Genomic DNA, 18,421 nt, shown 5'->3' with positions numbered 1-18,421 from the left:
TACACTGATGGTGGACATGTAAAAAGGAACAACCACTTTGGAAAATGGTCATTTTCTTTAAAAGTTAACCGTACACACCCCCTCCCCCCGTATAATGAATCATTTATCTGCTAGTTGTTCACACAAGAGAAATGAAAGCATATGTCCACATGAAAATTGGTACATGAATGTCCATAGCAACGTTATTTAGAATAGCCACAAACTGGAAACAACCCAAATGTCCACCAACAGATGAATGAATCAACGAAGTATTATAAATCCATATAAAGGAGTGCTACTCAGCAAAACAAAAGGAATAAACTATTGATATATACAACAACATGAATGAATTAAAAATAATTATCTGGATGAAAGAATTCAGAAAAGGACTATATCGTGTCTGATTCTATTTATGTAAACTCTAGAAAATATAAATTAATACATACTGACAGATAACAGACCTGTGCTTGCCCAGGGAGTTTGGGTGAAGGAATAAGCAGAGAAGGATTTCAAAGGAACACGAGAAAACTTTTGGGGTTGTATCAACTTGGACCAGCAGGATTTCACTTTATGGAGGTGACAGTGATGGCGTAAAGGAGCCAACACCATTGAAAGAAGAATGTTTTATTTACACTTCCCAAGAGAGGGTGGCATGCCATGCCACACCACGCGGAGTCATAGGAGAGAGCATCAGGTTTGGTCAGGGGGCAGAAGGAGGTGGGGAAAGCCTAGTCCAGCACTTTTATTGGGGTTTCTGTGGAAAAGGCAAGGTAAGCCAAGGAAAACATTTAGGATTGGCTAGTTTAAATAATTCTGGAAGGCTTTGGGGCATGGAGGCTCTCCATACTTGTCTGCAACCTGGCCATGGTTGATTTAGTGAAGCCTGAATATTAGCTTGGTATATGAGACCTAGTTAAGGAAGTGGTTCAGAGTGTGGGCTCTGGATCACAGGGGAGAAGTAAACAACTTGCCTATTATTTGATCCCATAATTAATGATGCCAAATAGGCAAATACAGAATCTGAAAAAACACAGCTAGAACAGGGATGATGGAAATGTTAATTATATTGATTGATTTGGTGGCTTCTGTGGTATATACATATGCTGAAACTCATCAAACTGTTTATCAATTACATCTCAATAAAGCCATAAAAATTTTAAGAATGATCACTAAAATAATAAAAATACAGTGTATAGATCATTCCAAAAACAGAGGAAATAAAATGGGAATATTGACAGGAAAGGAGATAGTAAACCAAAGGAAAGAGGATAGTAAAGAGAAAACACAAAATAATAGTAGAAGTGAGACCAAATACAGCAAAAATCACAAAAAATTTTTTTAAATAGCTAATAACTGAGTGCTTACTACACGTGAGATGTTGTTCTAAGAACTGTATCTTATTTAGTTCCTATTTAATTGTTATTTAATTCCTATTCTTTAACTCTGTGATGAAGTACTTATATTATCCTCAGTGTTTTTACAGATGAGAAGACTGAGGTGCGGAGAGATTAAGGAAATTACTCAGGCTCACACACAGATTAGTGGAAATGCCAGGATTACCACCCTGGTGGTTTGACACATGTTTTTAACCACCACACCAGAGCTGGATTAAACTCACCTACAAAGTAATTAAAAAATAGACTCATGCTGGTTATAAGTGACACTCCCAAAACTATACCATACGCAAAGCTTGAAAAGAAAGGATTGAAATATGTATCACTGGGAATAATAATACTATTAATAATAAAAGGCAAAACTCAACAAAAGGCAGAGAGTGTCAAATGGGCTGATTTTGACCATCCCATTATAATGAAAACAACAATCCATTAGGAAGATATGATAATTGCCAACTTGTATGTCTGGGACTACACAGCTTTGAAATGCATAAAGCAATAACTAATGAAGCTATGAGGAAAAGTCTTATACTCATAAAGAGAAATTTTTAATATACCTCTATCAGAAATAAATTAATCAAGTTAACTTTAGGAAGGATATAAAAATATAAAGAGTAAACTTAGCATTTTTTTGTGTATAGTATTCTATACCCTAAAAGTAGAAAATAAACATTTTTATAAGTTTCCCCAAAATCATTTGCCAAAATGTATTGATCATGTAGGAGGTCACAAAAATCATTTCAGTATTTCAGCACTGATATCTAATAAGGAATAGATAAATAGACCATAATAATAAAATGCTATCAAGTAGAGGTCTGCTGGTCCACTGCCTGTTTTGTATGCCTTGTGATCTAAGGATCGTTTTTACGTTTTAAAATGGTTGAAAATTTTGTGACATGAAACTTACATGAAGTTCAAAGTTCAATGTTTATAAATAAGGTTTTATTGAAACACAGCACAGCCTGTTCCTTAAGGGTCTGTGGCTGCCTTTATACTATGATACAGTGGGGTTGAATTGTTACAATAGACTGTAGCCACAAAGCCTAAAATATTTGCTCTCTGGCCCTTCACAGAAAAAGTTTGCTGACCCCTGCTGTAAAACTGTGAAAATAAATGATCTACAATGACGGGTATGGATATGGATAAACTTTAACAAATAACTTTGAGAGAAAAATGCAAGCTGTAGAATACCTGCTGTACGATAAATATTATGTAAAGTTTTAAAACATACAACATAATATTACATATTCTTTGTGGATATTAATATGTGTAGACTTTTACAACATGCATAGGAAGGATAAATATTAAGTTCTGGGTAAGTGGTGACCACTGAGGAGGAAAAAATAGGATTAAGAAGGGTACAAGAATTTCAACTGTGTCACTACTGCTTTATTGCTTACAACAAGCCTGAAGTGTATACAGCAATGGGTTCAGTAAAGCTTGGTAGTAAGTACTACATCTTTCCTTATGTTTTTAAGTTCATAATTAAAAAACAATTTAATTCAAGTACAGACAGTCCTCAATGATGTTGCAAAAACAATACACATTTGGTAGAAACTGTACTTTAAGTACCCATACAACCATTCTGTCTCTCACTTTTAGTACAGTATTCAGTAGATTACATGAGATATTTAGCACTTTATTATAAAATAGGCTTTGTGTTAGATGATTTTGTCCAACTGTAGGCTCAAGTAAGTGTTCTGAGCATGTTGAAGGTAAGCTAGTCCAACCAATGATGTTTGGTAGGTTAGATGTGTTAAATGCATTTTCAATTTATCATTGGCTTATCAGTGTATAACCCTACTACAAGTCAAGGACCATCTGTATATGGTAAGTGAGGAAGTGGGGAAGGAAGTTAAAGACCATTCATTCAGGGAATTATGTAGAAAAGGATGGATCATTGATTGATTAGAAGTCACTATTGGAGTGTCAAATTGTTGCTATGAAGTAGTTTGCTGATGACAAATTCCTAAGTTTTTATTAATGTTTACTGTTGAAAGAACTATTAATAATTGCTTCCTCTGCAGTCCTAGTGTGTAACTTGTCAATGACTATGAATGACTACATCTATGAGTAATCAATTTAATTTGGGGCTTTGTCTTGGTCTTTTCATGCTGCTATAACAAAATACGTGATTCTGGGTAATATATAAAAAAAACACAGAAATTTATTTCTTACCATTCTGGAGGCTGGGAAGTCCAAGAACAAGGTGCTGGCATTGGTGTCTGGTGAGGGCTGCTCTCTGTTTCCAAGATGGTACCTTATTCATCTGTCCTCACATGGCTGATGGCAGAAGGACAAGGGAGGATGACTGCTTTGTTCTTATAAGGCAGAAGAGCAAAAAACAAGGTTGAAGCTAGTCTCCTTCATTCCTTTTATAAGTCACTAATCCATTCATGAGGGCAGAGACTTCCCAAAAGGCCCCACCATTTAACACTATCACAATGGGGATTAAGTTTCAACACCCGAATTTTGGGGGACATTGAGGCCATAATAGGCTTTATAGTCAAATGATCTCCTTGTTAAAGATAGTTTGCTGTCACCTGTCTATTCAACATACAGTTGTCACATGTCTCCTCCTCAGCAGGGACCCACCAGCTCGGTCACTGAGCACATGCTGGCACATGGATAAGGAAAATCAGATCTGAGCACCAGAGCTATCCTTGGGGGGTATGGGGGGTGGGTTGCAGAGAAAATCATATACCAATTTTATGTAAACATAGGTTAAAATAAATACTTAGAGCAGCCTCAAATAGAAAAACAAGTTGCAAAAAGATAATAAGTTCTTGGACCAGATATCCCCCTGTGTAGCTGGAAGTAGATTTGCTTTCTCTGATTGTTTGTGGATGATCTCAGATGAAGATCATATAGCTGGCAGATCAGTGGATGCTGTCCTCTGTTAACATCTTCCCAAGTCTCTATTCAGTTGCCCAGGTACTTCCACAGGACCAGCCATTCTAGTACCACCATCCTCTCCCACCAAGCACACAGACCTTTTCTGTGTTTTCTCAGAGAACTCTTACCTGGAACCCAAAATTGTCTCCAAACCGGGCCTAGCAACATACCATCACTGCGCCTTAGTAGATTTTATGAGTCTACCTCCACCATATTTTGTTCTAACATAATTAGAATGCGTGCACTAGAAAAAATTTTTTGATTTGAAGTCAGCAAATTTAGCCCAAATCTCTCTTTGTTGCCTGCTATCCACATAACCTTGAACAAATTTAACCTCTCTTCTTTTAGATTCCTATCATGTAAAATGGCCATGATTACAGGACTGACTACCTCGCAGATTGTAGCTGAGTTAAAATGAGGTAAAGAGAATGAAAACCACGTTGTAAACCATAAAGTTTATATGAATATAATTTGTTATTAATTGATATTGTGAAGCACCCCACAACCCAGCAAAACTGATTTTCCTGAGATCATCGTGTCATAGAACATAGCAACTAATGGAAATAACTTAAATATTGTAGAATTCCATTCAGTCTATTCAACTACAAGAATAACCTATAGTAATTAGTTGTTACATAGTGCATTATAATGTGTTTTATAGCATAAATTATCTCTTTGATACTCACAATTATGCTAGGAGGTGGGTAGAATTGTTGCCATTTTGCAGATGTGGAAACTGAGCCATGGAACAGTAAAATGGCTTGCCCAAAGTCACAGAACCAGTAAATGGTAGAACTGCAATTTAGCCTGAGCCTCCCAAATCCTCCTATATTCTTTCAACTACTCCACACTTTTCTTCAAAGTATGAACTAGTCTGTCACTTTATAGCAAGGATTTGCCAGAACAAATAGGACTAAATGACTCAAACTGTAAGAAGTAGGAAACTACTTTCCTAAACTGAGTTTTGTGCTTCTGTTTCTGCAAAGATTTTGATCTTCTGCATCCTACAGTTGTCAAAATGAAAGGATTTTTTTGCTTGAACTTTAAATGTCTATACTTCTATATAAATGAAGAGAGCCTTCAATAGCTAACATCAAAAGAAAGCTAAGGGCTTCCTTTCTCTGCCAGAATCATTATACATTATTAAACTGTTGAGTAACCATTCTGAGCAACAGTTGTGTCAGAAAATATCAACCATTCTATTGTTCCTTAAAATCGCTTGCTGATTGCTGCTAAGGAAAAAAAAAAAAAAGACTACCAGACGTATTTGAATATTGTAATCGTAAATATGGAGGTCTAGGTTTTGGGGACAATGTGCTACCTATTGGTGGTGTTGATCAGGTTTGAACTCAGGATTTAGTATCAATAGATTGCTGATCCTGTCTCTCTAATTCATACAACAATCAATACAAGACTAAATAATGCTAACATTTAGATCTATCCTGGATTGCAAAGGTTTCTGTTTGTGATTTTAAAACAATGCCTTGGCATGAGAACAAAACACCACTCTTGAACTCCCTGGGGCTAAAGAATTTTTAGTGTCTCGGTGCTTCTGGTCTGACTTCACACTATCAGCTTTTGTGGTTCTAGATTACAATTCATCCCCACAAATGAAACAGTTATTTGATCTGTGGCAAGTTACTGGGCTACAAGACAATTCTGTTGTTCATGACTATTTTTCCCTCTTCAGTTCAGCAAAGAGCAAAAGCAGTAGAGTGCAGAAGTAGCACGCCTGTCTCAAACCAAGGAAGAACTTGTAAAAACAAAAGGTTAAAGACGGATACACATCTAAGGTATAGGCAAAAGAAAAGAAATTGAAGATCACATTCTTCATCTATCAAGCACTTCATCTATCAAGCACTATGTCTCGCCCTGCACACAGAAGACCAGAATACCATAAAATAGTAAGATCTTTTTATAAAGAGACCTTTTCTACATTAAAAATGTTTTCTTGAGTTATTTCTGATTTATTTTGAAAGGTGATGTTATAAGAATTTTTCACTAGAGCAAAGAGAGTGTTTTGTGGAATGAATCATAAATGACACCTCTAAGTATTGTTACAATTATCTCTTATATACTGTAACAGAATAATCGATTCTTTATACAGATTTCAGGGTCTTCTTATATGACTAATTATATCCATGCAAGTGTCAAATTTTTATTTTGCCTCTGACAGAAAATATGAAAAAATTAAGCAATTCTTTGTATTTTATACTTCATGAAATAGGAAATGAAATGTATGAAATGTAAAATAGCTGATTATATGTAAAATTAAATAGGAATAGATCCTCTAAAAACTAGATATTAAAAGGTTGCCTTCAAAACATATTCCCTAGTATTAAATATAAGTATTTATTATTGTAATTTGGTATGTGATATTATCCATCCTATATATTCCAAGTTCAGAGTTATTTTTAAAACTTAATTTTTTGCAGATTAGATTTGGATAAATATTTTTCTTTAGTTCTCTCTTGTAGTTTTCGTCATTCAGAGATTACACATGTGAAAAACTCATCATTAAATTTAAAGCTGTGTTAATTATTTCAGGAGACTGATGGGCATTTGATATAATTAAGTAATTTCAGCCCTAGGGTACTTAGAATTCTAGTGACTAACTGGCACCCCCCAGTTTGAAATGCCTGCAAATGCCCTGTCTGGCATTCTGGAAATTTGATTTATTTTCCCATGAGGCTCTCAAATGCTAACAATTATTGTACAGAGTTCATATTCATATTGTACCCAAATTACTTGATTTATCTAGCAGTTAAAACATATTTTTATCCTGATACGTCTAAAACCTTCTGAAATATAGTGTTCTATTTTTCTCATATAAAATGATCTTCTTTATTGTTTTAAAAACCATCAAGATAAATTTATGTTGCTCTTTCCTGGGATCCATGGTATGGATTTGAGACCCACTGGACATGTAGTTCAAGGTATAACCCTTGGCATGAAGCAGAATGGAGAAAATGAGCCTTTATGGCTATTGAACTTGAAACTCAGCTGGAAGTAAAATATGTTTCAAAATATAACAGTACCCCCCACCCCTCAAAGAGAGAGAGAAAAACAGAGACAGAAATAGAGAGAGAGAAGAAAATGCCATTATTCAATCTGGCCTTAATTATAAATGAGCACAATGCTGAGGCTCTGGCATATAGGTAGGGTATAATTTTTTCTCCTTTTCTCCTTTTGTCTTTTTAAAATTCTTTTGTTTTACTGCTAGTAGCAACAAAAACATTATCATTCTCTGTCTCTTTCTCCCTTACTTATTTTTATGCTGTAGCATTGGTAATAGCAGTACTTTGTCTTCTGCTGTGGCTTCTTATATGTTAGGCAGATATTTCATTTATAATTTACAGGCATTTCTTGTGATTTATGATTAAGTTCTTAGTAGATATAAATAAGAAGAATGGAATTAAAATTGAATACATAGTGGCCCTTTAGTGTTTTAACAACATTATTGCTTATATCACTTACCTTATAACCCTTGTTTCCTAGCAAAAATATTAAAGTACTCATTATTTTCCTAATGATCATATACCTAAATTGTATATATTAGTGTCCTTAACATAATGTTAATTAACATATATGATATATATTCTACATACATTGAAGACACTTGGATTTATATTTTCCACATGAATTATGTTCATATGTAGCATATAATATTTAGACTCTATCCATTTAAAATTTATTTTGTGATAATAAATATTTTACCTTACTGAGGAAACATATTTGTCATGATATAAACCCATAAATAAAGGAGGGGACACTGGTGATGTTAGGACAACTTTGTAAGTATTTGAATCAAAATTATATAATATTTTATAGAAGCTACTTTGTTAAATATACCATTTTGATTGAGTTTTGGAGCCATTTCTGCCCATGCTTCAAACAAAGAATATATATTATCAGGCCTTATCTTCCCCTACATATTAGGCTATTCAAAATACCGGGGCCAAAAGATAAGGATACCTCTTCTACCTGGAATCCACATTTGACCTTTCATGAAAATACAGGATTATACACAAAATAAGATTATATTCAATAGTGGTCCTCCTTCCTACTTTCCTCTCCTATCCACCTTTACTCCAAATGGTGAGTGCCTTCCTTTGCACACCTTAGAGATAAATGCCGTATCAGCGTGGAGGCCTGGAGTCTGGGATGCCATTCTGAACTGCTGGCTAGTTGGGCAAGACATTCAGTCCCTCCGAGGCCTCATTCTCTCCTCTGTAGGAATGAAAGCACTGGAATAAATTATCTCTAAGATCCCCTGGCCTTTTTTAGATAGTATTCAATAGAAGAAGCAAAACTGAGAGACTTTTCAAAATGGATTGAGTTTTTTGTTTTGTTTCTGGTATATTCAACATACCTATGCTAAACCAAACCTAATTTGTCCTTAGTTTTAGTTTTCATTTATAATTCACTTTAAAAATGAGGCATATTTTGGTGATCTAGAAGGAAAACTCACATTCCCCCTTTTTCTCTAAGCAAAAAGAAAAAACACTCACAAATTTGTTGCTACAGTTGGGTTCATCCTAAAAGTCTTCTTGGCAGATCTGGGACCCATTAGGGATTGTGCAGTCTCATGAGAAGTCTTACCCAGTTCTTTCTTCCAAAACCCGAAAACACAGAAGGCAGACGTCAAAGGCTATTATAGAAAAATAGAAATTTATTTTAGAAATTAGTATTTTTAAAAAATCTTCCTCCATAAAAATACATTGCAAGTTATATAATGTAAGCAACTGCATAGGAAGATGTTCTCATGTTAAGAAATTTATTTTATTTCATAGCTCTCCCCCAGACACACACAATATATCCAAATGTGAGTATAATATGTTCTCAAAAGTGTAAATTGTTGCAATAATATTAATAGAAGCGTATAAAAAACGAACAGATGATCTCTAAAGCTGCTTCCAATGAGCAGATTTTGTTAAAAAAACAAAAACAAAAAGAAGTACAGACATATGTTATTGTAAATTTTACTATAACAAAAATCATCCCTTTTTATCCAGAACAAAGATCTCTTCGTCCTCACCTATGGAGCTCTGGTTGCCCAACTGTGTAAGGATTATGAAAAAGATGAAGATGTGAACAAATATTTAGATAAAATGTAAGCAGAAGTCTTTTATTCTTGTGAAATATTTGTTATTTCTTTTCATTGCCTGCATTTTTTTTTCTACCTCTGATGACTTCTCTTGCTCCATTTTACCAGTTTTTCTTTTATCTCAATGAATCACATCTGAAAGCCAAACATAATTTCTCCCAACTGCCATTTGAGTTCACAGCATAAAGTAATAGAAGGCAACATTTTTTCCCCCATAAATATCAAGTGTGGAATGTTTCTTTTTAGTTGGCAATCATTTCTTTGCTAGTCACTTACAAGCGAAGGATGTGACAAAACTGAAATTGTTCTCTTAACAATATGATAGACATCAAATTTTATTTTTTTCAGAAGTCTTTTGTTCTATCATAACTCATTCCAATATAAATATATGCCTACATAAGTATAGACCATCTATGGAACAATATGCAAAAATCTACTAATAGTAGTTGCCCAAGAGGAAGACTGAGAGGCTGGGGATGGTGGGTGGGAGGGAGATTTTCTTTTTCCTATATAGTGTTTTTATTGTTTGAATGTTTTACCATTACAATACTTTACTTAAAAACATATTAAATAGAAAGACCCACTCTTTCATTTTTAAATAAAGCCCATTCTCCTTGTTTTTATGAGGAGATTTTTCCTGCACAAATTCTACCTTTTAATCTTCTCAAAATAATTATCTGATCATCGGATTATTGCTAAACAATAAAATTAAACAAAATGAAACATTTTTAACCTCTTAATTATGGATGCTAAAAAGGACCCAAACAGAGCACTGACTGGAAAATGTGTGTTGGTTAAAAGATTTATTTAGGCAGGTTGAAGGGGAAATTTGGCCTAGCATCTTAGAGCTTTTTAAAAGCGTTCATTGTATTTTCAGTTGAAATACAGAAAAAAGACAATATAAAGGAAAGCTTGAAAGATCTTTTTTTTAACCCTTGTTTTCTTCTCTTTCTATATGGTTATTATTTTTCTTTTTAAATACAAACAGAATATCCCACAAGATTTAGTGAATTAATAAGCACTCTGACATCAAAGCCATCTCCCCCAGTCACCACAAATCTCACTTTTTTTAGATCCTCTGGAGCCATTATTGCCTCTAAAAACTGTGGTGTCTTATCTTGCTGGGCCTTTTTTGGCTCCATCGGAAATTGTTTCACTTGTCTCTGTACATGTGGCTGTGAAATTAAAAGACCAATTTTGTGTCAGAGGTTTGACAAAAACAATACTCCTTTTTATTTCCACCAGCAAGGTCATATTTCTCCAACTAGACTGAACGTTTTCATGAGACAGAGACTGGCATTTCTTTGTATCTCTCTTGGAAATTGTGTAATTTCTCATCTCTCTTGTTGAAGGCATGTGCTCAGCCTTCTTAGCCCCACACTCAGTGGTAGTATCACGGCCTGTAAAAGGCTTTGGGAATCGTACTTCAGGAACTACTGGAGCTATTTGCTTGGGGTGGAGTTAACAAATAATACCAATACCTTCCCCTAAGGTCCACAATTTGTTACCCTGGAATGAAAAATAAATTTTCTGAACTTAGCTTTTTTCTTTGAAACCTTCATTGGCAACAAAAACTTTATTTTTCTGTTCCTTTTTTCCCCTCCTTCCAGAGCCCATCCTGGAAATGCCTCCCTTTCTACCGTGGTAACTGTGCTAAAAGAATAGAGAGCATCCAGGTATCACACCTACAGCAAACAAGTTAGCTGTTAATAGACTCTCAAATCTGTTTCTGTCAATAGCTAATGATGATAAAGTTAGTCGCCAATGAGAAGCATCAGGCTACAGATACCAACCTTTTTAAATTTTAATGTACACTGTCAAGCTTTGGCGAGTCTTGATTCTGGTCAGATGCCCCTGCTTGCAGAAGACCCGTTAATATTTCTTGGGTGTGTTGCGCTCTGCTTCTGTGGTCTATGGGACGAATAAGAAGCCCACTGCCAAAGCCATTTGACTGGTCACGTTTGGTTTAGTTTGTTGTTCATTTGCGCAAGTGCTAAACGTGTGAATCCATTCTTAAACTCCGATAGACTTCGCTGATTCCTTAGATATATTATTTTCAGGCCACTCCCTTTCCTTTATCCACAGGGGTTATGGCATTGGAACGCGGCTCGTGGAAGACTTTTTGGCTCGGTCCTGCGTGGGAAGATGCCATAGTTATTCAGAAATTACAGACATAATTGCCCAGGTAAATGAATTTTAGCTCTGTCAATGCGTTTTAAAAATTTCTGGTGCTTTCTGAGCGTGGTAGTTTTCTGCTCTGATTGGACAGATTCCATCTGTATTCGTTGTTAGGGGATTCTGATTGAAAAGCATTTTATTTCAGCACAGAGATAAAGCTATTGTGAACTGAAAGAAAAATGCTTCCGGGAATTTAAGCATCCATAGATTTTCCTGACTACAGGAGTATGTGGAGTGTATATCTCACACTGAGAAAAGCGCATTGGGAAGGTAACCAGAAGGGGAATGTCACAGGACAACCTTGTAACATTCATGCCCCACACCAGTTTATGTAATGGTTTCCAGCACATGGAAGGAGAGTATCTTTGGCAGTATCTGAGAACATTTTTGTAGTCATTTCCAGAGCAATGTTTTCCCAAAAGAAAAAATAGAGCTTCCTGTAAATGTATGTGTTCTAAGAACTTTCCCAGCCCTGATGTACAGGAGACAACTTGGAATCATCCAGAACTAACTCACATTTATTGGATATAAGATTGGGAGATGCATCTTTAGCCAGCAGTCCTTTAATTGGCAGGCCTATAGTTATGAATTTAGTGTTGGTAATTTGTGGGAGACTCAGAAAGTATGCATGGATCATCCCGGTATGCTGCCTCCAGGTTCACACAGCTGACAAATTAAGCCAGTCTCATTCTTCTCTCTCCTGATCCTTAACATTGTTAATGCATGGCCAACTGACTCTTCACATGAATGTATATAATACTACTACACGGTGCTTTCTGATTCTAAATTCAGTTTTGCATACTTTTTGTCTTTCATCCTCACAGTAACCCTCTGAAGTAGGCACAGTAGGAGTTACTATCCCTGTTCTCCAGATTAAAAAAACTGAATCTCGGCCGGGCGCGGTGGCTCACGCCTGTAATCCTAGCACTCTGGGAGGCCGAGGTGGGCGGATCGTTTGAGCTCAGGAGTTCGAGACCAGCCTGAGCAAGAGCGAGACCCCATCTCTACTAAAAATAGAAAGAAATTATATGGACAGCTAAAAATATATATAGAAAAAATTAGCCGGGCATGGTGGTGCATGCCTGTAGTCCCAGCTGCTCGGGAGGCTGAGACAGGAGGATCCCTTGAGCTCAGGAGTTTGAGGTTGCTGTGAGCTAGGCTGACGCCACGGCACTCGCTCTAGCCTGGGCAACAGAGTGAGACTCTGTCTCAAAAAAAAAAAAAAAAAAAAAAAAACTGAATCTCAGAAAGAATATGATGGAAATTAAATAATAGTGTATGTGAAAAAAATTCTACATTAAAAAAACACAATCGAAATGAAAGATTTTTCCACTTATTGATATTATTACTTTTATTATTTTCTGGCTGGTGAATCCTGTGGTTGAAATTGTTATCCAAGTGTCTTCCCACCTTAGCACAGTGAGTTTACCATACCACCAAACAGATTTTTTTAAAAAATTCCCTTTCCATATTGGTAGCATATAGGTAAGATTCTGAAACAGTTAGTTGAAAAATAAAATACTTTTTCCTAGACCATTCGATGGGCAATACTACAAGAATACTAGCTGTTTTAATGGAAAGTAAATATTGAGTTATGAAAATTTAGGTGGTTGTGTTTTGTTACATTTCTAGTTGGTAGCCTTCCAAGGCCTTCTGATTAATAAAGCACAGTTTCCCTGTAAGAGGATGGTGAGACTGGTTTGATAATGACTCCCCCTTAATCTTTGCCCAAATCCATCCAATTGTCTTAGTATGGGTATATAATATGAAATATAAAATATGTCTAGGGAAAGCTCAGCTTGCAAGTTCTCAAGGCAGTAGAAACATTGACTGATAATTTGAAAACTTATATAATGTGGAAAATAAAACCCGACTCGTACACTTAATGTTGCTTGTTAGTCTTTGGACATCTGAAGCAGAAATAATTTCAAGGGCTGATCGGAGACTCCATTCTAAAGATATATTAGCACAATCATTGGAAGTTTCAATTTATTCCCCAGATATGTTTATATATGTATGGCACACACATTGTTTTCATTGAATAATGTATTCACAAATGTTTAAAAGCTATGATTAACTGAACCAAAAGGAAAATCTGTTATAAAAAGGTCAGTAACCAACTGGAAGTGGAGGCAGGTCCAACCTCATTGCTGAAAACCTGGAATCATTTTCAGTCACTCTTTGGAAGATCAGAGCTCATCTGAAATGTGCTCAATACTTTAAATGCCCTTGGCCTGGAGAATACTGGCTGTTTGTCTAACTGAGCTTCAGTTTGAGCGGTGCAGTGACACGGAAGAATTCTCCAGTTCTTTCTGACTGTCCGTTCTTGGCTCTGAGGGCAGAGTCTAAGTCACTGAACAGCTTCAGAAGGGAGTCGAAAGACATAATTTCACCTATTTATTTTAATCAGAGAGACATAAGGGAATAAGGCTTCTCTCTGGTAGAAAATAAAAGCAAGAACTTTTTTTTTTTTTTTTACCGGTATCATTAACCTCAAAATAGCTGCTAACAAATATTACATAAAAATCCTTCGCAGAGGTGGCCAAAACGATTGGAAGTCTCACATAAAACTTTATTACTTGTGGCCCTTAACCAGGATATCCCCAGTCCCTATTAATCACAGGAAAAATACAAAGCTGAAAGCCTAATTCTATATGCCAACATGAAGTTCATGTTTATGTGGGTGCTAACATTGGACTTATTATTTGATAGATACTCAATAAAAATTAGTCGAAAGAAAACAAAGAGGAAGGGAAAGAGGACAAGAAGGAGGAAGAAGGAATGAAAGCAATCTTTTTCAGGCCCCTTGGGAAGAGAGCTTCTCTTCAGCCAGAGGTGGCCTGGGAATGTTGCTTATACTGCCCAACACAATGAAGGGCTCCTAGAGTCCCTTCAGTGAGGAGCTACGCATTTTACCTGACAATGAAGTCTTCGATCCGTGGAAATAGAACAAGAGTTCTTTCTGTGAACCAGATTTTTTTAAAAAGGCTGAAGAGGAACCTAGTGAGAAATGTTATATGGAGTGTGTAAAAAAGAAAGAAAATGAGATTCATATCTCAGCAGAAAGAGACCCCCCAAAAAAATCCCCTCAGAATGTCCTCCATTTCAGAAAGCATATTTTACCTTTAAAAGAGTTAAAGCAGCTTCTAAAGACACTAGACCCTCCTAACTGCACAATTTTCCCCAAGTTAGAAACAAGTCTGTTTGATATAAAACTATTAACAACATGTACAATATCTGTTTTCCAAATATCCCTTCTCTAAACTTCTCATTCTCATGTCTTGTCGACCATTCTGATGAATTCTTATCTGCATCTTCTGTCCTCAATGAACTGCACGTATACTCACTTCCACTTCTATGCAAGGTTCTTTCTTGTCAATGAGGAAAACGTTACATCATCTTCCCCCTTCTTCCATGCAGAGCAGTTGGTTGTCTTATTGTCTTTGCGGCTTTCTTCAAAGGCCTAATTTCCTCCCTCTTAATCATTTCCACTTCTCCAGAAAAACGTTCTTTTACACGTGCCAAGGATGTCACCCATGTCGGGAGCATTTGACACAGATGAAGGATCAGACTTTAGTTATAGACTCACCCACTGACGCTTTGCCTATAATTAGCAGCTTTTATTAAATGGTCTGGCCTTTGGCAGCATGATCTCATTGATCCTTGTCAACTCTCCTCAGAGGAGGCAGATGTCAAATGTTACAGAGTCAGTTTTATAGAGAACTACGTCAAGGTCAGAGGAAGTTTACTGTAGTCACAGGCTGCCCCCAGAGCATAGCAGAGTCAGGAACAGAACCTAATGGCTGTGGATTGTGTTTAGTTGCCCTCCCAAACCACTCATTTCTACACAACACTATCATCATCCTTTTCAGTACTGAGCACCTATATACCATGGCACCCACAGAACTCAGCGTCTCTGTCCTGGCTCCAGAGAAGGAAAGAGAGAAAGAGAATGCATTTGAAGAGAATGGATCAGATGAAGAAACCTACGCCAGACAGGTGCACTGATTCCTCTGAGTTAGTAACAAGACTGCACGTAGGAACAGGTCTCCTGAACTTACACTCCCCTCTGCTCACCTCTGCCTTGGGGAGAGAGGGACTGTGTGACTGCAGATATTAAGAACATTCCCCCCGCTCTCGTTTTCCTCACTTGGTCTTTTCCAAAGGGAAGGTCATTCTGTCACTAGGCCTCTGACAAATTCATTTAACAGGTAGTAGACTTCAAACTGAACAAATTCCATGAGACAGGCTGAATCATTGATCAAAAGATCTTCAGTCTGCCTTTCCTTTTATATAAGAAAGAGATGACATGCTAATTCTAAAGTCAACTTCCTACAACCTTAAAATGTATCTGTTTTTAAAATGTGATTTTACCACATACAAGTTAACTTTTGTGGTGGTTGCCTCAAAGTAAAACTACAAATATTAAATAAGACATACTAATTGATAACAAAAAATTATAAAGAGAAGTATTATATCATGACATTGAAAAACTTTAGTAGTACAGAGATTTTCTTCATAAAAGTTCAAAGTAATTCCCTCCTATTATCTGTGTTTCCCTTATAAGAACCTTGTGAAGTAAAAAATACATCAATCATTAGCCCCATTTTTACTGATGGTATGATTGAGTCTTATATGACATCACCATAGACATATAGTAAGAAAAGCCAGCTTAGAATTTAATTCTTCTGACCTTATTCTAGTGCTTTTTCCATAAATTGTTTCTTTAAAATATACCTTTGAAGATTTTTTCTACTATGATAATTATTCTGAGAATTTGCATTACTATATATCTTTCAGTTTATTATAAGAGAAAGTAGAAAATACAATTGTACCTTTTTCTGGCCTAAGAACTAAAAGAACACCTCTTTATTTAAAAAATATGTATTTGGGGGTTTGCAATATATCGATGATAAAAACATTTTTATTATTAGGAGAAGCTAATTAGAAATAAACTTGATCATTTAAATCAAGAAGATTAAATATGATACAGGCTAGGCTTGACAAGAAATATTATAATGGTGCCTTTTAGAAGTAATTTAAACACAAGGAGCTCTGATCCTCAGTAGTAGGTGAACCGTAGCCCGACCATGTCCAATGCAGTGGAGATTAAAAGAGAAGAGTTCATGCCCTGCTTGGCAACATTCTTACTCTGTGACTCTGAGCAAGTCTTTCAGCCTCTCTGAAACTCAGTTTCCATATTTGTCAAATGAGACCTCTTTTAGCTGTGGCTCTCCTGAATTTCAGATACTGCTTTCCCCAGCTAAAATCTGGGCAGTGAATTATAATCCTAAGTAGCTGGGTGTGGTTAAGTGTAGCTTCCAAAGCCTCCCCTGGAACATCCTCACCTTCTAGTTACTGACAATGTTCACAACTGGTTGGCCTTGCACAATTTCATTCATCAAAGTTGGGAAAGCTCTTTGCCATCAGGTCAATGTCAGTTGCTCTGAGGGAAATAGCGGGAATTTATCATTTCTCAGTGGAAACATCAAATCAGTGGTATTGTAAGAGTAAGAATTGATTTTTAAATAGAGAAAACATATGGTATAAAAAGACTTATAAAACTTGAAACTCTGATCTTTAAGTTAAAAAATTGGAATTTCACATAACTGTACTTGTTGGAAATCAAAAATGAGATCTTTCCCTTTTATAGCATAAACTGAAATTTTTCCTTAATTAAATAATGTGACCAAGATTTTTGGGGAAGTGAGTGATATGAAATCAATGAATAATTGAAAGAAAATGTTCATAGGAGCCAATTTAAATGAGGATGCCTAAAGCAGGGAAGGAAATCTAGGCAGTGAATATTGTAAGCATAAATTCTAGGGCAAAAGATGTAGGGGCATAATCCAGAAAGGGATCTAAATGTCAAAGGGAATTTTTTTTTTTTTTACTGCATGAATCATTTTTATTTCAATAAGTGGTCCATTTAAGATTAGAGTTGAGTCTACACAGAAGGATTCCAGAAAATCGTACCAGTCATATTTTTTATTCTACTTCTGACCTGAATGCACAAGACTGCCATGGCTGAATATATATGGGGAATTCAAACATTTTGAAGACAAAACTCCTGAGTCACTTTAGAATGGGGACAGCTCTATGGTCATAGCATTTCAACCTCCAATACAGCTTTATACTCAGAAGCACTGATTTGACTCTTCAACAGGGTCATCCAAATCTGACTTTCCTAGACATTTTCAGATGGGAACCCCATGACTTGGAAGGAAAACCAGGGAGGGTCCAGTCAAGAGACAGAAACCACACAATCATTTCAACAAGGAAGGTTGGCTATAAAAAATTATTAACTATTTGCAGGGGATTCACTACTAAGAAAGAAGGGGGGGGGGGGAAAAAAAAAGACCACACACTAAAGAATCTAGGGCTGAGAGAGTACCCAGAGGAGAAACACATTTTGAGGAGGATTCCTCTTCTCAAGGCTGGGTTCAAATCTCGTTGGAGGAGGTATGATTGCAGACCATGAATGGTGGAGAAGGCCACTGTGGTGCCAGGCTGAGACTGGCAGGAAGGGAATGGTCCAGAGCTGGCAAGCAGGAAACCCCTGCCAGGGTGTAAGTGGGCTGAGGGGGCAGTGAGAGAACCACAGGCCGGAAGCTGGTATCTTACACTCTGCCGACCATACACATGGAGCAAACCAGAAAGGGCACACTGGAGCTAGAAGAGAAGCCCCTTCCTCCTACAGTGTGCCTGCAGCTCCTTCTACTGGCAAAGGAGAAATATTTGCATGATCCAGCCCTAGCATCACAAGCAGGGCAATGCAGAGTGGGTTCTGAGCAGAGAGGCAATAATCTGTGACAACCAGTGCAGCAGGCGTGAGCCATTCTGATTGTTACTTACATTTCTATGGTCA

The 18,421-nt window shown here is 36.5% G+C and overlaps 1 protein-coding gene across 1 annotated transcript in view; it reads left to right on the top strand.

Moving 5' to 3' along the window:
- Window positions 1–6,130: 6,130 nt before the first annotated feature.
- Window positions 6,131–18,421, top strand: part of TRAPPC3L (trafficking protein particle complex subunit 3L) — a 35,528-nt gene continuing 23,237 nt past the window's right edge. Inside the window, exons 1-3 of the mRNA XM_069488712.1 lie at window positions 6,131–6,172; window positions 9,284–9,381; window positions 11,461–11,560. Of these exons, the coding sequence (XP_069344813.1) occupies window positions 6,131–6,172; window positions 9,284–9,381; window positions 11,461–11,560 (240 nt within the window). The remainder of the gene's footprint in view (window positions 6,173–9,283; window positions 9,382–11,460; window positions 11,561–18,421) is intronic.

The sequence above is a fragment of the Eulemur rufifrons genome, chromosome 15 (genome assembly GCF_041146395.1).
Source record: "Eulemur rufifrons isolate Redbay chromosome 15, OSU_ERuf_1, whole genome shotgun sequence".
NCBI lineage: Eukaryota > Metazoa > Chordata > Mammalia > Primates > Lemuridae > Eulemur > Eulemur rufifrons.
The sequence above is the reverse complement of the archived record's forward strand: the minus strand, read 5'-3'. Positions and strand labels throughout refer to the sequence as shown.